Source organism: Leopardus geoffroyi, chromosome C3, assembly GCF_018350155.1.
Source record: "Leopardus geoffroyi isolate Oge1 chromosome C3, O.geoffroyi_Oge1_pat1.0, whole genome shotgun sequence".
NCBI lineage: Eukaryota > Metazoa > Chordata > Mammalia > Carnivora > Felidae > Leopardus > Leopardus geoffroyi.
Genome location: NC_059338.1, coordinates 24,667,139 through 24,692,575, shown reverse-complemented (window position 1 = coordinate 24,692,575; position 25,437 = coordinate 24,667,139). Strand labels below are relative to the sequence as shown.

General features: G+C 36.0%; 1 protein-coding gene across 7 annotated transcripts in view; it reads right to left on the bottom strand.

Annotated features, from left to right (window-relative positions):
- Positions 1-2,056: 2,056 nt before the first annotated feature.
- LOC123586779 (complement factor H-like) overlaps positions 2,057-25,437 on the bottom strand; it is a 106,106-nt gene continuing 82,725 nt past the window's right edge. For 3 of the 7 annotated variants that reach the window (XM_045456169.1, XM_045456163.1, XM_045456165.1), the window contains 13 exons: positions 20,625-20,807; positions 18,860-19,033; positions 17,283-17,456; positions 16,100-16,282; positions 15,810-15,992; positions 13,145-13,315; positions 11,086-11,268; positions 10,424-10,633; positions 8,409-8,582; positions 7,525-7,701; positions 6,648-6,821; positions 2,918-3,100; positions 2,057-2,453 (listed from right to left, as the gene is read on the bottom strand). In XM_045456169.1, the coding sequence (XP_045312125.1) occupies positions 2,257-2,453; positions 2,918-3,100; positions 6,648-6,821; positions 7,525-7,701; positions 8,409-8,582; positions 10,424-10,633; positions 11,086-11,268; positions 13,145-13,315; positions 15,810-15,992; positions 16,100-16,282; positions 17,283-17,456; positions 18,860-19,033; positions 20,625-20,807 (2,366 nt within the window). In that variant the 3' untranslated portion in view covers positions 2,057-2,256. The remainder of the gene's footprint in view (positions 2,454-2,917; positions 3,101-6,647; positions 6,822-7,524; positions 7,702-8,408; positions 8,583-10,423; positions 10,634-11,085; positions 11,269-13,144; positions 13,316-15,809; positions 15,993-16,099; positions 16,283-17,282; positions 17,457-18,859; positions 19,034-20,624; positions 20,808-25,437) is intronic. The other 4 variants (XM_045456170.1, XM_045456164.1, XM_045456171.1 and 1 more) reach the window with 2 other exon arrangements.

Here is a 25,437-nt window from a genome sequence, read left to right as displayed (position 1 = left end):
TCTCTCTCTCTCTCTCTCTCTCTCTCTCTCTCTCTCTCAAAAATAAATAAACATTAAAAAAATAAAGATTCAGACCTTTTTGGAAACATGTATGCTTACAGGTATTGGGCAGGGAAGTATACAGCAAGCCTGGAACATCATGTTGTACTAAAAAGAAAAGAAATGCTCAAAGAATAATGGGGTACAACAAGGCAATAAGGAGCTCATTTCAAGAGGCTCTCACTAGCCAAATTTGGGATAATTTGAGCCTCAGAAATAATGACTATATTGAATTGTGACAGTTGAATAAATAAAAATTCATGAATTCATGCTGATACATTTATTATTTTGTTAAATTTTTAAATTTATTATTATTATTATTATTTTTTTTTTTTTGAGAGTGAGAACTCAATGGGTGGAAGAGGGGCAAAGGGAGAGAGAGCAAGAATCTTAAACAGGCTCCACACTCAGCACAGAGGCTGAGCTGGAGCCCAGGGCTCAATCCCATGACCCTGCGATCATGAACTGAGCCAAAATCTAGTCAGATGCTCAACCAACTGAGCTACCCAGGCTCCCCACTGATACAACATTTAAAAAAAGAAAAAGAAAAAGAACAAATATCTCTAAAGCCATCAGAAGGTGGCTTTATCAAGTCCTTACTCCAAAAATTGGAAATTAAAGAGCAAATATAAAGATTTACCAAATCTTTTTAGGTAAAAGTATTAAGGAGTTGGCAAATCAACAGTCATCTTTACACGGGAATGGCAATAAATGCAGAAAAATATTAGAATTAATCTTAAAAGTTGCTATTTCGCAGCCAAAAATGAAAATAATTGGTTATAGGCCATATTGGTTACAAGGCAAGTGTCGTACATACATTCCACAAGCTTTGGGTGAAAGGTTCTGGAGAAATAGTATATATACCAATATTGACAGCAAAGATAACTTGTGGATTGTAACAATATTCCTTTAAATGTGAGAAAACTGTCATTTGTGATTCAGATTTAGATAAATCGGCTTCAGTAGAGACAGCCTGGTTTCTCATTCTGAGAATACCACTTGATTTGATGCAAATGAAGGAAGAAGATATCACCTTAAGATACTTTTACCTTGGATGAGCACTGGGTGTTGTATGGAAACCAATTTCACAATAAATTTCATATATTAAAAAAAAATACTTTTACCTTGATTATATCTTTATTTTCATCCTAAAAATTTCATGTTTTTGTAGAAGTTAAAAATGTTTTCGGTCAACTGATTTTTAACTGTTTATGTTGTTTGAAATGTATGAATTTAAAAATTGCATTTCAGACTCTTGTGGTTGAATGTGTTCAACACTCTCTATACCAACAAAATCGTGGAGATGTCATTAGATTTGAACATCTTTACCAAAGAGGTCTTCATAGTTCTCAACATGTATTGCCTTACTTTATCTTTATTTTAAAACAACATATTCTTGTGGTTCAAAGGTGATGTATATTAAAGACAGATACAATGGAGAATGCAGGTTAGTATTAAGAAGTTAAACAGCTACTCTTAACCCTAGTTCCTCTAAATTCTGCTGTCAATTTTTTATTGTGCTTCCTGACAATCTTTGTTTTATAAATATTTATTCAGTGTTCAAAGCACACGGTGTGTGTGTTTACACTTGGCATCAGATTTTTTGTTACTTTTCATGTCATGTTATCATAGTTATGTACCCAGTTCGATTCTAATCTCCCTTTATTCTTTCTTTAATTTTTATTGTGCTAGAGTGTTATCTTGTAGGAGATCATGTATTCCATTATTTTTTTGGTATATCTGTCTTTTGATAGATAAGCAAAAGTAAGTAATAACTACTTATATCGTGTTAACATAGGTATGACATAGTTAGGTTTTGAAGTGTTTCTGAAGTGAAATTATTTTGAAGATGGAAAAGCCTTTTCTCCCATTTCCTCCAAAACGGACGGTCTCAGGAAGCCTCAGAAGTTACCGAGGAAGATTTGAGAAAGGTAGGAGAAAGATGCATAGAAGTCGTCACTGAAGTGATTGAATCTCATTTCTTGTCATAGATATTTTTTTAATAGGACACAAAGCATTTTGGTTTGCCAAGTTTTAATGAAGTGCTTTTAAGAAGTGATTTATTCACTTCTCAGATTATAATTACATCATCCATGGAATATTTAACACAAATTCTGATATGAATATAAAGGAGTTTAACAATACCTGACAAAATAAGCATGAAAAATTTGAATAAATGTACATGTTTTAATTTTAGGACTGCATCTTAACCATATTTTATACACAAACAGGATAGGTCAGTTTCCCGTCCCAACAGGTTGCTCGGAATGTTTGTTGTGATGTCTGTCTACGATATCCAGGATTACATTGAAATTGAACAGTTTCCCTTGTTTGGAAATATCTCTTTTTCTTAGAAGGCCATCCTAATTGTATGTTATGTGTTCTCATGGTTTCTTCTGATACCATACAAACATCTGAAGATTTAAAAAAAATGAACATAAGCATTAAGTAGTAAACAAATATTTCCCACAGAATTTCAGACTTTCAAAGTAGAATTGTCTGCACTGGTCCAGGGCTTTGTTCTCAAAACCTTTTCCAACCAGTTCATTGAAAATCCATCACATAGATGTAAATCATTTTAAATGACTAACGATGTAAAAATGAGGTACTGTGTTTAAGGTGTGCTAATTAAATGTTATACTGAAAGATGCATCATGTCAATAACAATAGGAAGAGCTTTCATTAAAGAATATTTTGTTGCTGTGGTTGCTTGAATAAGACTTTTTTTCTAATTTTATTTCTTCACATATTAATATTTGGTAGTCAAACATTTGATAGAATGATTGTGGTTAATCCATGAATATTCTGTTAATAAAGCAAAACACCTTTCTCATTAGAGTGATTTTCCCAGGATCCAGGTGAATATTAAGATATTTACCCAAGCACTTTGGCGGTTCTGACCACTGTCCATATCTGCATGTGATGACCTTGTTTCCCGCAAGCACATACAAGGACTGGCACTGGTACTCAACAGATGACCCTGGAGCATATTCTGATGTTGGGAATGTGGTCATGTCTCCATTGTCAATAGTCGGAGGGGGCCCACATTTTTCTTTAGGGTCTAAAAAAGAATATTATTTGATTTATTGAACATCCAAAGAAAAAAAGGGTAAAGTAAAGCAAATAAAAATATAGCATAATATACAACATCAAGACTTGTGATTTCTGCTTACAGAAATGATTCATTGGAGAAATTCTAATCACTTAAACTGAGAAGAACACTTTTAAGCACTTCCTTTTATCTCACATGAAAGCACACACAAAGCATTAACAAATTGTCTGCTTTGCAGTATTCTGGTATTAAAAAACATTTTCCCTAGTGAATAAATGCCAGACAGATGGAGAGCTAATATACACAAAGAAATTTTCTCATTAGTTACAACATATTGTAGTGTCTATTGGATCTCAAGTCACTGTGTATTGACTTTCATTGTTACTACAAAAGAAACATCAGCTTTAATTAAGTCAAAGAAATAAAAATTTGTATAATGTGAAAGGGAATTGTTGGCCTCCTATTCTGGACAAGGTGAGGTAGAAACATTTCTGCTAATCCCTTGGCTAAGTAAAACTAAAAACCCTGAACGTATCACAAAAAACAATAAAAGGGATTATGGAAGATGCAGAGTAGATATCGATCTAATCAGAGACCTTGGGATTCAAAGAATTACACTGTAATGAGTTTGGGTTTTCATTGTCTCTTCTATGGATCCTGGACTGAGCACTGAAGAAGACTGGAACCCAGAAACAATATCAAGTTCATGGAAAAAAAAAAAAAAAAATTCCAAGAATTGCCTGCTCTCTTTAGCCAAAGGCCCAGGAAAGGAGTATTCTAACAAGACAGAAGTATTTTTTACAGTATTCGAATAACTCCGAAAAAACATCATCAAGAAACCTTGACCATTCCTCTCCACGTGTTGCTCAGAGATCAACAGTGATCAACACAGGCCACGTGGTGTGCCCAGACTTCTATCCACACTCAGGGAACAAGACGCCTCTCCACTTTCCATGGTGTCAGCGGAGGCCAAGTGGGAAGTCTGGACTTGCACTCTGGCAGTTTTGGAGGCCTGATAAATAAGAGATATCAATAAAATCCGGAGCCTTAAAACATAATATCCCAAATGTCTAGAATACAACTGAAAATCATTCATTATAGGGGTGCCTGGGTGGCTCAGTGGGTTGAGCGTCCAACTCTTGATTTGCACACAGGTCACGATCTCACGGTTCATGAGTTTGAGCCCTGTGTTGGGCTCTGTGCTGGCAGAGAGGAGCCTGCTTGGGATTCTCTCTCCCTCTCTCTGCCCCTCCCCTGCTCACACACTGGAATGAGTGCTCACTTTCCTAAAATAAATACACCTTTAAAAAAAGAGAGAAAAACATCACTCATTATGCCAAAGACCAGGAAAACCTCAAAAGAGAAAAGATAATCAACACATGGCAACATTGAGATGACGCAGATAATGGAATTATTTAGTGATGGTTTTTCAAAATCCAATGGGAATTATAGAACAGAAAAATAGAATAATGGATGTTTAAAAATCCTCACTGGATGGGCTCTATCATGGATTACAGATGACAGAAGGATAAATAAACTCGAATATAGAATACAGACTACTCACTTTGAAAACAAACAAAAGTGGGCAGGGCTTCAGGGACCAGTAAGAGTATAGCAAAAGACTGGACAACCAGAAAGAGAAAAGAAAGGGGTTAGAGATGAAAACAAACAAACAAACAAACAAACAAACAAACAAACACAAAACCCTCAAACAATAATGGCTGAAAATTTCCCATGTTGGGCACAAGGCATAAACATTCATACTGAAAAAGCCAAACAGGATAATCCTAAAGAAATTCAAGCCAAGATACATCATAATCAAACTGAGGAAAAGTAAAGAAAAGGAAAAATCTCAAAAGCAGCTACACAGAAATTAGGCAAACCTCTAAGGGAAAAAGGGTTCAAGTGTCCATGGGGTTCTCATCTGTGTCCATGGAGCCAGAGAGAAGTGACAACGTTTCTCAAGTGCTAGAAGAAAAGAAACTGTCATCTCTGAATGCCACATCCAGTGATGCCATCCTTAGGATACAAGGGAGAAATAAAGACGTTCTGAGACAATGGAAAAGGGGGAAAATATCTCCAGCAGATCTATCTTTAAAGAATTGCTAAAGGAATTCTTCAAATAGCACCAAAAAGATAACAGAAGGAGGACTGAGACTTCATGCAGGAAGAAAGAACAAGGCAACTGAGAAAAATAAGGGTAAATATAATAGACTCTTTTTCCTAAGGAGTTTGTTATAGTGGATGTTTGGGCAACATTGTGTCATTTCCTATAGTGCTCAACATATGTAGAAGAAACACTTCACATTTATCCCCCCCCAGCCCCCCCCCCACAAAAGGTATTTATGTTTAAAATGTGGGAGGGTAAGAGGTGCCTGAGGGTTTTAGTCACTTAAGCACCCGACTCTTGATCTCAGCTCAAGTCTTGATCTCAGGGTGGTGAGTTGAAGCCCCGCAATGGGTTCCACGCTGGCTGTGAAGCCTACTTAAAAAAAATAAATAAATAAATAAATAAATAAATAAAATAAAATGTGGGGAGGATAAATGGACCTAAATAGAAGTAAGGTTTCCACATTTCACTTGAAGTGGTAAAATGTCAATTCTGGGAGGAGTGATAAGCTATTTATATACATCTTACTATTAGGGCAACAACTAATGAAACTATACAATGAGATATGCCCCAAACAATATAGAGGTGTCAAAATAATATTATTTTAAGATGTTTCAAAAATCTACAGTGATGAGAAGAAAGGAAATGGAAGTGAGAAACAGGAAACACAAGACAAACAGTAAAATGCCTGACACAGCCCCTAATCTATCAAAAACTACTTTAAGTGTAAGTGGTTTAAATACTTCAGTGAAAACACTGAAATGGCAGAGTGCACACATAAACAAGAACCAACCGTCTGGCGTCTAAAGAAACTCACTTTAAACATGAAAACATAGGTGGGATCAAAGTAAAAGACTGGAAAATATATATGCCAGGCGCAAGTGGATTTGAAAAACAAGTGGCTATAATATCTCCTTTGTTGGCTCCCCTTCTTTCGTAAACTCTAAATGCTGGAGTGTCCTATGATCAAGTTCTCAGACTTTTTCTTCAGTATACACTAATTCCTGGGTTGAGCTCAACTAGTAACCTTCCTTTAAATATAATCCACACGCTGAAGAAGCCCAAATTTGTATCAAATTCTGTGATCACGCCCCAGCTGCGGATTCCATGTCTCCAAGTGGAATTTCATAGAGCTGTCAAATGTCCTCAATGTATCTTTAATACATTTATTCCTCAGGAAATAACTGAGGGTCTTAATGCTTAACACAGAGAGAATTTTCCATGATTCCAGCTGTCCTAATCTGGTCAAATCTTTCATAAAATAAATACATCCACAAAAGAGTCCACTGAAAGAAAAAACTGGATTTTAAGCACCATCATTTTATTTGAGATTAAAAAATGAACCAAAATAACTACTTCATTATATATTTATATTAACATCTTTAGTCCCTGAAATATTCTCTTAATATTTAAAGAGAATATTTTAAGGGAAATAAAACACTTTACCTAGGCACTGAGGTGGTTGTGTCCAGTTCCCATTTGAACATGTCACTTCTCTGCCCCCAACCAGGTAAAAAGGTATGATGCATTCATAACGTGCCCTCTGACCAGGTAGATACTTAGACATCTCATCCAGTATAATAGCATTTTTCACTCTGGGTGGATTCCCACAGGAAATATCTGAATAGAAAGAAAAAAAGTCGCATCTCTAACATAATGGTCATTTTGAATAGCAAATCAACGAATGGGATTCCAAATAGATCTCTAAGAGGATTTTAAATCAACAGTTAATCTGTCATGAAAGGCTGCTAATTTTAAGAAATTTACATATAAGACTGAAGGAGATAAAGCAATATATTTTATTTTATAAGACTTGGCAAAATAACTGAAAAATAACTGTATAATTGACAAAAACAGCCTTCAATGATTCTTTTTTGCAAACGCTTAAGGACATTTCAATGCATAATGTATATAATTCACCAGTGAGATTCAGGTGGACGTAAATATAACAGGCTATAGGTATGGCTCCTAGACTGCAGTATACACTGAATCCCTTGGGAATCGTTAAGACACTTTCAGGGTTGCAGCCCCAGAGTTTTTGCCACCACAGGTCTGAGCAAGCCTGTGAATTCACATTTGCATTTCTAACCATTTCCCAGAAGACGCTGATTCTGTTCTTCCAGAGACCACAGTTTGAGAACCACTGGGCTTTCAGATTGACCACTGAGTACACAATTATATCCCTTTATGTTAAAACATAAACTTCTTCGACCTGGCCTAAAAGAATAATCCATGTCCATTTCATAAGTGCTGTTAGAAGGAATTGCATATTATATTAGTTAAGACATTTTGACAAATAGGTTTCAAAATTGCATTGAAGTACCTCTGCATATTGGCTTTCCTATCCATTGGCTGTTACTACACTGGATAGTATTTGGTCCATCCAAAAGGTAATTATTTGGACATTTATAAGTCACTTTTTCTCCTGACCTATATAACGTCTTCTTCTGGCCTATGGGTGTGGCATTACCGAAGTCGGGTAAGCTAAAACAATCCGTGTCTGAAAGAAAAAGAATATGTACTTGTTCAGTAAATATTTTAAAATACATAATGGCTAATAACTATAATGTAGAATAATAGGTACACATCGAACCAATGAATACCTTGCAAAATTTTTTCTCGTACCCTGAAAAAATATGTTAGAAGTCTTGCTTAATTATATTGAATAGTCCTATGTTTATCAAAGTATAACATGGGGATGATGACTCGTAAGCCTGAAGAGATATGGATACATGTAATGCTTGAGATCACACTTCTTGGCATTCAAATTCTTTCTTGCCCATACAAGCCATCTACCTTATGTATTTGTATTTTCACTTCTGTCAAAATCTGTTACCTTTATTCGTGTCAAACATCTCAGAAAACTATACACATACAAGGAGATAACTGACAAACTAACAGTAAATTGAATAATGATGGGATTGATGAGCAGGGACCAGCTGTGACACAGGAACAGAGATGAGAAGTCTGAGGATGTGTATCACAGGAGGTCTAATGTGCACACACGGTGACATGAAAGTGAAATAATTTGGCTCATGCTGTCACACTTTTATTATTACTACGGCTATTAATTCTCTACTAGAATCCACAGCTTCCCAGAGACACCCTGTTGAATTCTGGAATTACTGCCTAGTTTCATATTTGTACCATTTATGCTCTGAATTAAGAATATTTATCAATTGTAGAGTAAAATTAAATACACTATACTTTTGCACTCTGGTGGATGGGACCATTTTCCTCCTATACATCTTATGAATGCAGGGCCATTAATCTCAAAACCTTCGGTGCATTTGTACGTTACTTCTTCTCCATATTGGTAACTGTCTGACACGTGAGATAGAATACCATGTGGAATCAAGTGTGGTGGCGCACAAGAAAGTCCTAAAAAAAGAAGGAGACAAAGAAAGAATGACTCCATGTTTTACTAAATTTAATTTTATGTACTGGTTTCCATATTTGGCAGTTTTATTTGAAAAATATGATAACACAGGATCTGTGACCATATCACAGAGACGGTGTGCAAATGCTTCCTAAAATCATTATTCTGATGTGTATCCAGCTGGCAACCTGAGTAGGAACTTGAAACTAAACATGTCAATATATTATCGGCCGTAGCGACTTCTTTCTAGATATGTTTCCTGAGGCAAGGGAAACAAAAGCAAAAATAAACTATTGGGACTACATCAAAATGAAACACTTCTGTACAGTGAAGGAAACAATCAACAAAACTAAAAGGCAAGCTACAGAAACGGAGAAGCTATTTGCAAATGACATAGCTGATAAAGGGTTAGGAACCAAAACATATAAAGACCTTATAAAACTCAACATCCGAAGAAAGTAACCCAATTAAAAATGGGCAGAAGGCACGAACAGACATATATCCAAAGAAGACATACAGACAGCCAACAGACACATAAAGAGATGCTCAACATCACATTGATTATCCTGGAAGTGCAATTCAAAACTGCAAGGAGATATCACCTCACACCTGTCAGATAGGCAAAAATCACACACAAGAAACAACAGGTGTTGGCGACGATGTGGAGAAAGGAAAACCATCTTTCACTGTTGGTGTGGGAATGCCAACTGGTGCAGCCACTCTGGAAAAACAGTATGGTGATTCCTCGAAAAGTTAAACCATAGAACTAGATCCAGCAATTGCACTACTAGATATTTACCCAAAGAATACAAAAATACTACTTCAAATGGATACATGTACCTTGATGTTTATAGCAGCATTATTTACAATAGCTGAGATATGGAGGCGGCCCAAGTGTCGATCGATAGATGAATGGGGAAAGAAGAGGTGGTATATATATACAACGGAATATTATTCAGCCATAAAAAGAAGGAAATCTTGTGATTGGTAATGACACAGATGGAGCTAGAGACTATAATGCTAAGTGAAATAAGTCAGAGAAAGACAAATAACATGATTACACACACTCACATGTGGAAGTTAAGAAACAAAACAAATGAGCAAAAGGGGGAAAGAGAGAGAGGCAAACCAAGAAACAGACTCTTAATTATAGAGAACAATGCGGTTACCGGAAGGGAGGTGGGTGGGAGGATGGGTTTAATAGGTGATGGAGATAAAGGAGAACACTTGTTTTGACCATCAGGTGTTGTATTGAAGTGTTGAATCACCATATTCTACACGTGAAACTAATATTACACTGCATGTTAACTAACTGGAATTTAAACTAAAACTTAAAAAATAAAAATAATAAAAATTTCAATATATTTATGAAAGAGACCATCAGTGTTTCTCAAACCAATAGTGAATAATAAAAAGAAGAGCATTGAGAAGTAATCATCCTAACTCCCATATATTGTAAGAACTTAGAAATGACATTACAGGAAAGAGAAAACAAATTAAAAAAAAACTCATGGCAAAGCAAACAGAACAAGTTCTATACATGGGAAAGGAATATGAATAGGTAGGTTTAACTTAATTGTGCTACACATCTAGTTTTCATTACACAATTGCCAGAATCCAAAGTGAGTCTGTAATAAGTCAATGAAATGAACACAAAGAGGATAGACTTGATTATGCAAAATTGCTGGTAAGGTACATAAATATATAAATGATTTTAGATATATAGCTATAAATGAGTTTGTATATTTAGAAATCTAAAGGATTCTTTCTCACGAATTTGACAATTGATTATGCTTAATGGATTACATCGAAAATAGAATTGTGGTTTGCGTATTGTCCTCACCTACACACCGAGGTGGAGAACTCCATTTTCCTAGGTGGCACGTTATCTCATCTTTTCCAGATATCCTGAAACCATCCTCGCAAGTGTAATTTAATTTGGTGCCATGTACATAAACCTCAGGTTTCAATGTTTCATCCATCTCTTCTGAAAATTGAGATGATTTAATGGTTCCATGTTCTATCTGAGGTGGTTGAGGACATGGGCTTTTTTCTGCATAAAGAACACAGATCAATGTTCACATTGAAAAATGTAATCAAATACTAGTTGAGGTTTTAAAATAAGGGTAATCTGAAAAATTAAATTACTGAAAAACTAAAAAACATCTGGAATTTGCAAGCTCATGTCTCCATCAAATCTACAGTAGTATCTGCTTGTTCACTCTGCCCCCACATTCTTGTCCTGTTCATCACGAGGGAAATTTTCTACGGTATTTACAAACAAATTTTCTATGGTATTTACACAGTAACCCAAAGTTTTGGTCTGTTTCTTTCATAGTAGAAGTGAAAGAATGCCGATTGATTTGTATACTTAGATTGCAATTTACTGTTTCAAGATAAAGTGAAATAGATAGACAGGTCCTTATCTTGTTCATTTACACAAAGCACAGGGGAGTATTAACCTCATTTGAAAGAATGTTACAAAGCAAGTTATGCATTACTGACCAATGCAGTGTGGTATTGACTGCCATCTTCCATCCTTGCACACGATTTCCTCTGCATCCTGAATCATATAATTGTCTTGACAGACAACAGATACTTTTTCTCCATCCTGATAATTTACCGTCGTTGCCATATTGTGAGCATTGGGAATCTGAGGTGGAGGTGGGCATGACTGCATTTGTACTTCTACAAATATGAAAATTAGATTTCGTGATGAAAACCGGAAGTTAAAAATACTAACGAGAAAGCCCAATAATAATGTATCATAAACGATCAAATAATAAGGTTATGCTTAAACATGTGATACTCTTCAGCTTGTAGAGCGCTTTAATACATCACACGTGGTCTTAATGGTAGTATCTTCCTTTTATTCCTTCTGTGATAAATCGTGCATAATTTATGTAAAACTTCTTTTAATTATTTCTAACCATTGCGATGTACTAACTGAATCATCCACTCAGTAACAGGCACTAAATAAATACTGATATTAGGATCTTTATACAGCTATCTATAATCAAATGTATTGTGATTGCATTAAAACCCGTATAAGATGCGGAATGGAAAATAATTAGCCAAAGGAAGAATTACATGTAGTTAAAGATCAATTATTTGATACAGGTTCCTGGCCAAGACATGAATTGGATATGGTCATTAGTGATTAACAGTGTGTTGTTTAAAGTTCAAAACTCTCTGGAGATACTGTTGACTAGGTTGCCGACACTGTTTAGAGATACACAGGTGATGAAATGCACCCTGTTTAATGGATTAGACAGCCTGACTTTCCTTCTATGACCAGCAAGGTATACAAGATTCCTTTGCAAACTTGCGTTTGAGCTCCCATAAAGCAGAGATACCTCACATGTATCGTGGCAGTTCATAATCTGGAGACAAAGATGTCCTGTTCCACTGAGGGAAGACTCTGGGCGACTAACCCTGGAGGCTTTTGGACCTCTCTGTGATACCTACGTTTTGCTTTCTCCTGCCATGCGTTTATTTCATTAAAGACCTTATGTGACTGTACATTGGGAAGTCTCCTGAGTCCTTCCAATTATCTGACACTTTGTATTCAATTCAGAGAAATTGTTGACGGAATATAATTCATTCATCCTGACTAATATGGTCATATTTTCTATTTCTATCTTTAGACAGATGCAGGAGTATTTTATATTTAATCAAAAGTTTTTTTCTTATTTCTGTTTTCATTATCTTGGCATATTTTTTCAATGTATTCTCAAGGATTTATTCTCTTCTATATCTGCTTGTTTAAGCATTTGTCCTAATAATCTTAATTTCTACTTCCTCTTGATACATTTTACCAGAGGTTGGTCTGGCAACTAAATCTCCGGCAGGTGCCATGTCTACACTTTCCCTCTACCTTGATGGCACCAGTGGGTGCACTCCAGCCCAGGGCTCTCCTGTGGCTCCATCAAAGCCGGCGAGCGGGCCCCAGCCCTGCATTCTGCTGCCTCGCTAAAGCTGGCCAGCATGCTCAGCCCACAGAGGGCACACTCCTTGATCCCCAGGCTCTAGTGGCCTGAGGGGCTTGCATTTCTGGGGCCTGCAACACACTACAACAATCCGAGAGATAACTCTTGGTGGGCCACTACCTCCGGGGCACTACAAAGCAGCCTGAAACACAGCCCAGACTTTCTGGGGAACAAGCCTAATTATCTGTCTTAGACCGGTAGCCTGAGGGGTGGACTTGAGATTTGCCACACATCTGGGGGCCACCGAGGTGCTCTCAGGGAACATGGACCAGGGGATGCCATCTTTGTGCTCTCCTCAGCCTCAAAGAAAACCAAATCACTATTTCTTAAAGATACCCGACCGGACGTTAATTTGAGGCCATCAAGTTTCTGGGTGGGATGTTTTATAGCTGACTGAAGCACTGATGCACTTAATATCTAGAAATGATGTTTTGGTTAGTTTCTAAATTCCCTTCCGGCTTCAAAGTTATTTGTAATAATAATAGCTAAACATGTTTAAAGATGCCTAAATACTGCTTTGGCAAGTTCAGAAGAAATAGAGTAAGATTTTGAAAGTACTATAAACAAGAGCTTACCTGTGCAGGTTAGTTCAGGATCCCATCTTCCATTTATGCACGTTGAGTGTTTCTGTCCTAATTGTCCTCTACATTTGTAAGTTATGTTCTCATTATGATCAAATTCTGTCTTCAATGAATTTACCTCACGTTTTGTTAAGCTGTGTTTACACTTCTGAAGTTCATCTGTTGCTAGAGAATGAAAATATTGCCTTGAAAAGACTACTTATAAGAATCAAAGCAGTTAATGCAGAACAATAGCTTAGACTCAATAGTACATCGAAATTAGAATTTATGCCCATAAGTCCCACCAACCACGTTATTCCTGATCATATTGCATGTGATGGGCTATTTATTATGTCTGAACATAAGTCCTGTGTCCAGGCTTTGAAATTTCAGAGAAAATGTCTGCCATAAATACAGCCTGCACTTTGGGGATTAGAAAAGCATTAAGAGGCTCACTTTTTTGGACGATTTACACACTGAACAGTCATCACCTGGTTAAATTTGGTCTCCTATTTATCTGTGGAAATAGAATATATGAAGCTGCCAATTTAAATATCGTGTTTCAGAAAAATGAATATATTTTTTCACTTAGGGTAATTTTTTTTTTATTTTTTTTAATGTTTATTTATTTTTGAGACAGGGAGAGACAGCATGAACGGGGGAGGGTCAGAGAGAGTGAGACACAGAATCTGAAACAGGCTCCAGGCTCTGAGATGTCAGCACAGAGCCTGACGCGGGGCTTGAACTCACTGACCGTGAGATCATGACTTGAGCCAAATTCGGATGCTTAACCGACTGAGCCACCCAGGTACCCCTTCACTTAAGGTAATTTAATAAACACATCTAAGATGTATTATGTAAAATGTGAACACGTAAGCATATCTTTTCCATGATCACTAAAATGGGACAAATACTTGGAGTAAGAAATTGGGTGCTACAAGTCACAACCTGTTAACTGTATATACTCTTCTAATCTTTGAAAAACTATTTTGTACATCAGGTCAACCTATAATTCAATAATATTGTAAGAGAAAATTTTGTTGACACAATACGAGTATAACAATTTTTTATACAACTACATACTTCAAAAATTCAATGCAGCCCGCAGTACTTTGTCAAGTTGATAAAATATCAATTGATGTAGGTCTTTGGATTTTTTAATAATTACCCAAAAAGTAATGGTTTTGTAATACAATAAAAAATAAAACAAAGGGGAATAATTCAAAACACACTAAAGGCTGAAAATAAATTCTGGTTTTAGGGCTTGTCCTCAGTGTTGAAGAGAAAACTAGGTTTTCTTCAGGTGATAGTAACTCACCTATAGTCAAAAGGAGTGGTGGTGGGTGTTGTCATGGTCCTATGATTGACCGGTTTCTGAAAGATTTTCCTTGATTCTTACGAGAAAATAAACATTTTGAGAAGAGTGAAAAGCTAGACTAGCTAGAGGTACAAAATAAACACTGAGAGGAGAAATTGGAGTAAGGTCTATGATAGTTAAAAGTGGATTATGGTAAACTTGAATATAGGTCGAAGATTAACTTTGGAAAGGCAAACTCTGAGAGCTAAAAAGAGTAATAAATGAAATAGATGTCTTAGTATAAGAGTGAAAAGTTGAGAGTTTTCATGCCTGTTACAACCTTGGGTTTTCCCCCATATAAATGAGGGGAAATCGTTTGTGGAGATAGAAGAGGACAAAGATGAAATTTGGTCTTGAAGGACTGGCAATACTTCTCATGGGAATGTGTCTAGCAAAAATGTAAGGATTAAAAAGCAACAAAACCTAAGGGTTCATTCAACAAACTCCTACTTAATGTCTGCTGTATGTTCACCAGTGCTTTGTATATTGGGACTACATCGTGAACAAAACGGGTGTCAATCTCTGCTCTCATGGAACATGAGCCTAGGCCCTACCTTCTCCTTGGAACAATTAATGCCTAGATATCTGGTGAATAAGTAAGATTGGACATCCAGGACTCTCTTTGAATGTAGGACCTAAGAAAACCGTAGGAAAGAACTCATTCCAAGGGAAAAAGGAAAAGGGCCCCCAATATTTTCCCAGCTAGTCATCAAAGACATGGTCATCCAAAGGTCAGGATGATGCACATACATCAACCAGAGTGAAGTCCAACAATCAGGTTTGTTTCCTGGCCCCACCCTGACTGCCTCCTTTGACTGACTTATACTGCGAACCCAGAGGGTCTGCAGCTCACCCACCCTTTGGCACATTAACTTCTTGCTGCCGCATTTGAAACAGACTGGGAAATCCTCAGAAGCTTTGAGAGAGGCAAGATTCCTATAGGGACGTAGCAAGTGGGCACTTTCTTGACTTTGTCTGTTTTCCAGGGCCTGGAAACAAGAGTGCCGTGTAAAACAAAAATGGGATTTATGCAAATATGCTTCTATTTTCCTGGCGATTAATACTCAGATTTAATTCATATGAATAACTGTAAATAAAGTTTACCTTCACACTTAAAAACCATGTTAATTTCAGGGATAGAAAGGGTGATCAGACTCTCTGGCTAGTTTATATTTTTCTTTTGTAGATGATAAGCATCATTATAATTTAAGACCTGACATTTTCAAGCATATATCTAAATTTTAAAACTATGTTTGCAGATACAGTTTTTACAATACAAATATTACATTTCATTGACCGTCTATTTGAGAAGTGTCTTCTCACCAATGCACTGAGGAAGTTGGGTCCATAATCCTCTTATACATGTAATTGATTTCTGTCCAATCATTGTGAATCCTTCTCTGCAATTGAACTCCACTGAATCTCCATGGTGAAAGGGAGGGTTAGAAGTCTGAACAGCATAGCTGTAATTAAGTTCTGGTATATCTCCACATGTAGTCTCCACCTCTGTGAAAAGTTCAGAAAAATATGTTTACTTATGAAATATAATTTATGTGTTTCTATAAATATAAAAGGTTGGTTTATTTTAAATATGAATATATTTTATACATTACCAATACAAATAGGCAGGTCTGTCCACTGTCCATCAACACACTGAATTTTATTAAAACCCTTCATCAGAAACCTAGGATTGCACACATATTCCACCAAATCGTTGTGTTCATAGTTTTCTTTCTGTGTTTCTTTAACTTTCCCGTTAAGGAGTTGAGGAGGTGGAGAACACTGTTTTGTTTGCTCTACAGGAGAAATAATGTGGAAATAATGATCAAATTACCTATTTCACAACTTAAAAAACAATAAAATGGGGAATTTTTTCTTTAATTAATTTATATTATTTATAATGTACTTTATTATAGCCTTCTTAAGCAATGAAAAACAAATAGTGCTTAAACAAGAAACATGTTTCCCAGTTCCTTTTTGAAAATTATTATTTTAGAAAGAGAGATAGAAGATAAGAAGGGAGAGGAGAAAGAGAGAGAGTGAGAATCTTAAGCAGGCTCTGTATGTTCAGCATGGAACCCGACATGGGGCTCGATCCCATGACCCAGGGATCATGACCTGAGCTGAAATCAGGATTCAGATGCTCAACCAACTGAGCCACCCAGGCACCGCAACCCAGTACTGTTAATTACACTGAACTAGTATATTGGAAGTATATTGAAACCCAGAAAACATGTTTAATAATCTAGATATTCTAAAGATGTATGCAAACCAATTAATAAATATGGTCATGTAAATGTTAACAATATTCATATGCCATGGAAAAATTTTATCAAAACTGTTTGAAAAAAATGTCATCATTTGAGGCTAGCATTTTATCGACATATTTTAACTTTGGTTAAGACATACATGTGATTGAATGGACTCAATTAACTATACATTGCTTGAATAATGTTTAGACACTCGATGAAGGTTGAGGGAAGGCCCATGCCATACCAGTGCCCAATATTAACAGTGGAATTGTAGTCAAAAGGAAAAGGAACAAACACTGAGGCATAATATACGTATCTATGGCTATTACCACTACATATTTCAAGAAACAAGTGGAGATTGAGTTCTTAAATAAGAAAATCTGAGATATCTACTACCCAACACATGTCCTGGCTTAATGAATTAGATTACAGACACACACACTTGAAGCCAACAGAAAATTAAGCGTGAGAGAAACAAAAACATAAAAATGTTGGTTTCAAAAATCCTATTTCTTGTTGTAGCAATTAGAAGATAAATATTCACCTTTACATGTAGGAAGATTAGGGGACCATCCAAAGTCGTAACACTGAACTGAATCTGGTCCAACTCTTTTAAGTCTTGTGCATAAAAATTTCAACACATCTCCGACTTTATATTTGTCTTCTTTAGGCTGAATATTTAAGTTATCTTCTATTTCAGGAATCTTGCATTCTATTTCTATAAAAATGTTCAAATAATTTGGTGTGAATATAAAATTAATCATTGGCAAAGTAAATTTTATATGTGTCTTATTAAAATGAGGTGCTGGGTACTGCTTATACAGAGGAGCCACAGAAAATTTTACATATTAGGTTTTCTACGCCCTCTAAATTCATAGGGGACCTTGAGAAATATTAAGGCATTGAAGAGCAACATATGTACCCTGAAAATGTATTTGGAAGGTCAACTTGCTTACACTGGATCTGATTTTATAACTGACATTTATAAAATAAATGCTATATTATTTTGTACTCCCAAAACAGAAACATATTCTTCACATTAAAAAAAAAAAAAACCCTGATGCTACATTTTTAAAATTGCACTCAAATAAGATTAGTATTTTGTTTAATGTAAATATAATTGGACAACCAGAACACTAGGAGACACATCTAACAGTTTCTAAGAAACTATTAAAATAGTTTAATTTAAATTGATTACATTATATTAGTACAGAAATCAAACTGAAAAATGAAACAAAATAAGGAACCATGTTCAAAGCCAAATAGTTAGGCATATTCTCGGCATCCTGAGTATTTATATCATACCCAATTATCTATTGTTATTAAACCTTTATACTATCTATTAATAAATTATTGATTATTCTGATTCAATTTAAGAATGTGTAAAATTATCCCTTCAAATTTGTCAAGTTTGTGACATTCGTGACATTCCCAAATAAAAATAAGCTAAATTCCTAAAATAAAGAGCTTCTCTCAGGGCCTGCAGAAATTAACACTCAAGGCAGAAGGTGTAAAAGCAGAAACCCATGGGCAAAATAGCTGAGGAAATTGTAAGAAACTACAATTTTGGTTTTCTTATAGCATACACTCAAAGAACCCAGTTTTAAATAATATGATAGCCTGCATTTAGAATAACAAAATAATTCTTTGTTTATAAACCTATCATGTACATGGCCCATAGGAAACACTGTGTTAAAGAGAGATAATGGTCCTTGGGCTTTCAAACACCCTCTTCTCCCAGGTTACAGTAAATCAGAAGAAGACACCTTGATTTTAATCATGACTTCTTAAAACTTAATTAATTATTTTTAGATGATTATTTGTTTTTGAGAGAGAGAGAGAGACAGAGTGTGAGTGGGAGGGGTGGAGAGAGAGAGTGAGACACAGAATCTGAAGCAGGCTTCAGGCTCTGAACTGTCAGCATAGAGCCCCACATGGGGCTTAAACCCGAGAACTGTGAGATCATGACCTGAGCCAAAGTCTGAGGTTAACCCACTGAGCGACCCAGATGCCCCCAAAATGACTTTAAATAATGCAAATTTGTTCAAATTGGGATATCTTAAACACGTCTTGTTAATTTTGTTAGTCATGAAAAAAAATACCTGGAAAAATGGTACTTACCATAACATATTGGTTTGTGAGACCAACCATCGTTCCCACACACTATTGAACCTGCGTGCCCATCTTGGCTTTTGTATCCATCGTGGCATTCATAGTCCAACTTGTCATTGAGTTTAAACCACGTGCCATTGCTTTTGGCTTTGGCATTCTCAAATGCTGGCATGTCACAAGATTCTAATGCATAACAGAATTGAAGACTTCAATTCTAATATTATTTAATGGACGATGTAATTAAGTCCCATTCCAAGGAGGTAAAAAAACACCTTTATCAATTAGCTTGTGCTAGTAAATTCAGTATCATATTAAATTAATCTAAGAATACCAGTGATAAATCATTGTCTTGAAAGTTACTCGAAATGAAAAAATATGTTTCTACACAGCATTTTTCTTATCACTTAAACACTCTGAAAAAATTTTTCTACGAACACTTTTCTCAATCAGTTATACTTATGTGTTTATGCCATGCTTGTAATCAAATAGGCCATTACAGGTGCATCCTATTTTAACTAGCAGAGAGGAATAGGATTTTGTGAACTAAGATGCCACATTCACTAGCAAGGTGACAAATATTCCAGACAAAACTGGATCAGTTGAGTACGACTGGTTTTCAAAAATGCAAGTAAGTTTTTAAACATTCTATAAAACTCTACTTTAAAACATCACAATTTCTAAAGCTCACATGCTGATTTTCTTCCCCAAATATTTTCCTAATGGCTGTTCATTTTTCTAAACTTACCAAGATTGAATGGAGAGATAACTATTTTTATTATTAGTTATAAGACAGTAAAATGTTAAAAGTTTTAATTTTTGCTAACAGTGTGTTCATGAAGATTAGGTAATTCATCTCAAATTTTATGCTGTGTTACAGAGCCAGCTACCTTAAAGCTTTAAAAAACAAAGCAAAACTATACTAGTGAAGAGAGACAGTGTGTTTCTCTTCCATAGTAAGTATTACAATGGATAACTAACTAACATTCAGTATAAAATGACTTTATATGGGAGCCACTTTTATGATTTTTTTTGTGGCTAGTGCCCATAGTAAGCATGGAAATTGAAAAAAAAAAAAAAGGAAATGAAAACAGTACAAATGGATATTCAAATATCCACTTCCTTTAAAGTGAATATGTAAATATCGGTTCAAAACTATCACTGTGTAGCTTTGGAGGATAAGAAAAACTGAGGAAACTGTTCATAGAAATCTTCATAAACATCCAGGGACAGGGAAATCTTTCAACACAGCTGTATTTGGCACCATCTAGCAGTATTCCTTCTCCACTAACTAGATGTTTATGAAGATTTTCTAAAGGAGAGGATTTTTAAAGTGGGCTACCCTGGAATGTCAACCATAAACTCCATACTTTAATTAAAATTCTGCACTATGGACCCACATCTTCACTTACAAACGTAACTTTCATGTCTAGAAACAAAGATTCTGTCATCAAAGTCTGATCACCTAAAAAAGCAGGAATAGGCACAAATATATTTTGCCAGCCAAAAATAAGTGAGTTTCCAGGAGAATACACATAAGGCTCCCTAACTCGTTTCCAAATCACAGGATGTTTTAAAGTGGAAAATAACGTAAACTGAAAGATGTCCTGCTACTACGCTGTATAAGTGATTACTCTTAAAGGCAAAAAATTACATCGTTTTTCATTTATCTTTTCAAATGGGAATCGTGTCAGCCCCTCCCCCCAGAAAAGAATTAACTTAAACTTTTGTTCAATGGTCATCAGGATAATAAATATGAACATAATAAATTACTCACTAATACATGTGGGTTGAGGTGACCATCCACTTTTCAGACATGTAACCGGTCCTGAAGTTTTACCATCTGGTGTTACATATCCTGGTTTACATTGATACTGTGTTTCTTTATTTAAGGAATATGTAGGTTCATATTCAGAAAAAAATCCATTTTCAATTGTTATCTCTGATTTTGAACATGATTCTGAAAGGCAGAAAGTATAAGGAAAAGATAAGCATATAAATAAACATTTTTATAAAGATTCACTATAACAACACAAAAATAAGGAGTCATTTACAAATGAAAACCTGGAAAAATCTGAATCATCCAAATTCCTGGGACAGAAAAAGTAAGCGACAAAGATACTAAATCAAAATAGTTAATTAATTTTTTCTTTTTGGAATGAAGCGACATTTAGAATACCCAGAACCCGGTGTGCCTGGGTGGCGCAGTTGGTTAAGTGTCCGACTTCAGCCAGGTCACGATCTCACTGTCCGGGAGTTTGAGCCCCGCGTCAGGATCTGGGCTGATGGCTCAGAGCCTGGAGTGTGTTTCTGATTCTGTGCCTCCCTCTCTCTCTGCTCCTCCCCTGTTCATGCTGTCTCTCTCTGTCCCAAAAATAAATAAACGTTGAAAAAAAAAAAAGAAAATTGTTACCATTTTCCTGATGAATGGACTCATTATTATTATATAATGATCTTCATCTCTAGAGACAGTTTTAGATTAAGTCAGTTTTTTTTTTTTCTCATAGAAGTTTAATCACTCCATCATTCTTTGGTTGCCATTTGCATGAAATATCTTCTTCCATTCCTTCACTTTAGCCTATTGTGTCTTTAAATCTAAAGTGATTTCTTGGTTATTTTATTTTAAATCATTCAGGTACTCTATTCCTTTTAATAGGTAAATTTAAATTTAAGGAATTACTGGTAGGTAAACACTTACTATTAACATGGGGCTAATTGTCTTCTGTTTTGCATCTGTTTTTTTCAATTTGCTCCTCTTTTGATGACTTCCTTTGTTATTTGATTATAGTTTACAGTTATTTACTTTGATTCTTATTATGCAGTACATTAGATCTCCGGAATTATTTATCTTATAACTGAAGGCTTACACGCTTGGACCAGCATCCACACCCACCACTGGTACAGAACTTGCATTCCACATTCTGCTTCTATGAATTTGATGTTTTCTTTTTTCTTTTTTGATTTCATATAGAAGTTTTATCATGAAGTATTTGCTATCTCTGGATTATTACACTTAACGTATTGTCCTCTAGGTTCAACCATGTTGTTGTGAATATCAAGATTTTCTTCTTTCTCATGGGTGAATAATATTCTATTGTGTGTGTGTGTGTGTGTGTGTGTGTGTGTGTGTATGCGTGTGTGTGTATATCTCATATCTTCCTTATCCATTCATTTATCAGTGGATCCTAAGCAGGGTCCATTCCCAGTGTGGAGCTCCACATGGGACTTGATCTCAAGACTGAGATCATGACCTGAGCTGAATCAAGAGTCTGATGCTTAACCAATTGAGCCACCCAGGAGCCATGTTCCTCAGTCTTGAATGTCCTCCTCCCTGGCATCCTTATTTCCATGACTGCCATCCAACCTTCAAAGCCTACCCAAGATGCCATCGTGACCCTGACAGATTTGGCTCTCTTCATTCCACCTCTTACAAACAAACTCCCCAACCCGATCCCACTCCAAATTCATTCCAACTTGGATTTCTTGCCTCCTCTAAATGATCCTGTAGTCTCTCTTTTGCTTGTCTCCATCACAATGCTTTATACAGTAAAATACAATATGTTGATGAAATACAATAATCATTCCTTTTGTTTTCCCCACTAAATGGCCTTTTGGTACATGCTAGTCCTAATGCCTGGCACTTAGCAGGCACTTAAAAAGTGACCACTGAATGGGCAAATAAATGAATGAAAGAATGAATGGATGAATATGAAGCTCTTTTGGAACCTTTCCATTATATCCGCAGATTGCAGGCAACCCATGGGAAGAGCACAGTGGACGGCAAGCAATGTAAAAGGTAAGACATGAGAACACCTGTGCAGTGATCTCAAAGCTCTATCGCATGAACCCAAGAAACTCTGCTATCTGTAACTCCATTGTACCTCTTGTCTACATGTCTTAATTTTGAATTTATGCCATAATTTTGAAGTCAGGAATCATTTTAATTTTGTTCAAAAAGGCTTTTGGGAGCCTTTGAAGGAACAATTCTATAATCACTTTCCTATCTATTACATTTTTGGTCAACATGGTTTGAGAAACTTGGTTCTTTCAGTTAAAATGTCCAAACACATAAAAGTGCTCTGTCAAATACTTTTACCCCTTTCCTTTTGTTCTTTTTTTCTAAAATATAGCACTTTTTACCTCAATTACATCATCTCTTGTTTATGCACCATATTCTGAAACTAGTTAAAGTTGTTAAGATATGGGTAAAGAGCACATCAGGTAAGTGAGCACAGGATAGACTGGTTGGGAAAATCTTACATCCTGCGCAGGTAGGGGATGGTGTGTGGGGTGAGGGGCGAGGCATAACTGGTATGAAGGAAAAGTGCAAAGTTGTAGAACAATGGGGGATTGAGCAAAGAAAAGTGGATCAATGTAGACTTTGGCAGAAGCCCTAGCAATCAAAGGCCAAAGATGAAGAACCTACTAATTTATGTATCATTGGGGGACTTACTTTCAGCTAAGAACAATTCCAGCAATACTTAATAATTCAGTTCTAGTTTAACATTATGTGCAGGCAGAAGAGTACCATATGGATTCTCTAGATATGTCTACATTAAAAATAAGGCTTGCTGTGGCACACGTCTCCCTCTTGTGACACTACTGGGGCATCTGCTCTGACCCTTCTCATGGCGCTCACTGTCACGCTTCACCCATCAGATCTCCCGTCCCCAGGGCCACCTCACCTTCCAGAGTTCCTTAGTCCCCTTCTTCACCCTCATCATCCGTTTCTACCTTTCCTCACTGAAATTGTAATAGAGAACTTTTCAGCTTATAATGATTCACAGTAAACTGCAGTAAATACTATTGGATTTTACTATTCTAAAGTATTTATTCACAGTGTTTGTTATTCCACATAAATTTCAGGTTTGTTGAATCTAGTAATATCAATACATTTCTTTTTTTCTTTTTTGAAAAAACATTTTCTTTTTTCTTTTTTTAAATAGAATTTATTTTTTTAATGTTAATTTATTTATTTTGAGAGAGTGCAAACAGTAGAGGGGGAGAGGGGGAGAGGGGGAGAGGGGGAGAGGGGGAGGGGGGGAGAGGGAGAGGGAGAGGGAGAGGGAGAGAGAGAGAGAGAGAGAGAGAGAGAGAGAGAGAGAGACAAATCCCAAGCTGGCTCCCAGGTGTCAGCGCAGAGCCTGCTGTGGGGCTCAATGCCACAAACTGTGAGATCATGACCTGAGCTAAAATCAAGAGTCGGATGCCGAACCTGCGGAGCCACCCAGGTGCCCCTACTACATATCAAAGAAGAGAGGATACTGAAGGCAGTTGGGTCACTGCACAACTTTAAATCACACCGTATAGGTAAACATCACACAACTATTTCTAAAAACTGGAGTTTTCTTGACAGCAGAAGGCGAATTCCTATTTATCATATTGGCATTGAAACACAGAGTTCGGGATTAAACGCCACTACCTCGAGTTTTCTGGATTACATAACTGTGTATAACATTCATACACATCTTTATAAAATAGTACTTTTAATTAATTTGTAAGTAATTCTTACGATTGATAATGTCAATTATTTTTTCCATTTGAGGGTTAACTGTAAAATTGGAAACCATCTTGTACTTGAAACAATATACAAAAAATTGTTTTACTTTGTTTTCTGATAGAAGAGAATCTCTCTAGCTTTGATATATTTTACTCCTGAAAGATTATTTTTGGCCCTTGAAACCTCCAGAATTAGGTAACACCCACATCTCATGAAAACTTATTTTAATTTCTCTTTCTGATAGTTCATTATTAGTGTTCAGAAATACAGCAGATTTTTGTATATTGATTTTGTATCCTACAACTTTACTGAATTCATTTATTAATTCTAACAGGTGTTGTTGTTGTTGTTGTTGTTGTTGTTGTTGTTGTTGTTGTTGTGGAGTCTTTAGTGTTTTCCCTAAAGATTACATCATATGCACACAGAGCTAATTTTACTTGTTTATTTTTTATTTTTATTTTTTACATTTATTTATTTTTGAGAGACAGAGAGAGACAGAGCACAAGTCGGGGAGGGGCAGAGAGAGAATGAGACAGAATCTGAAGCAGGCTCCAGGCTCTGAGCTGTCAGCACAGCACCCAATGTGGGGCTTGAACCCACGAACCGTGAGATCATGACCTGAGCATAAGTCGGATGCCTAACCGACTGAGCCACCCAGGTGCCTCTTTACTTCTTTATTTCTTATTTGGATACATTTTATTTCCCTTTTTCAACACTGATGAGAGTGGGTATCTTTGTATTTTTCCTGATCCTTGAGGAAAGCTTTTAGCTTTTCATCAAATGTGATGTTAGTTATGGGCTTCTTATTTATGGTCTTCATTATGTTGATGTACATTTCTTCAATACCTAATTGTTGTCAGTTTTTGTCATAAATGGATGTTGAATTGTGTCAAATGCTTTTTGTGCATCTATCTGGATGATTATATGATTTTTACCTTTCATTTTGTTAATGTGCTATATCATATTACTGATTTAAATCTGTTGAATCACCCTTGAGTCCCATAGATAAACCCAACTTCATCATGGTGTGTGCATCTTTTAATGTGCTATTGAATTCAGTTTTTTAACATTTTGTTGAGCATTTCAATAT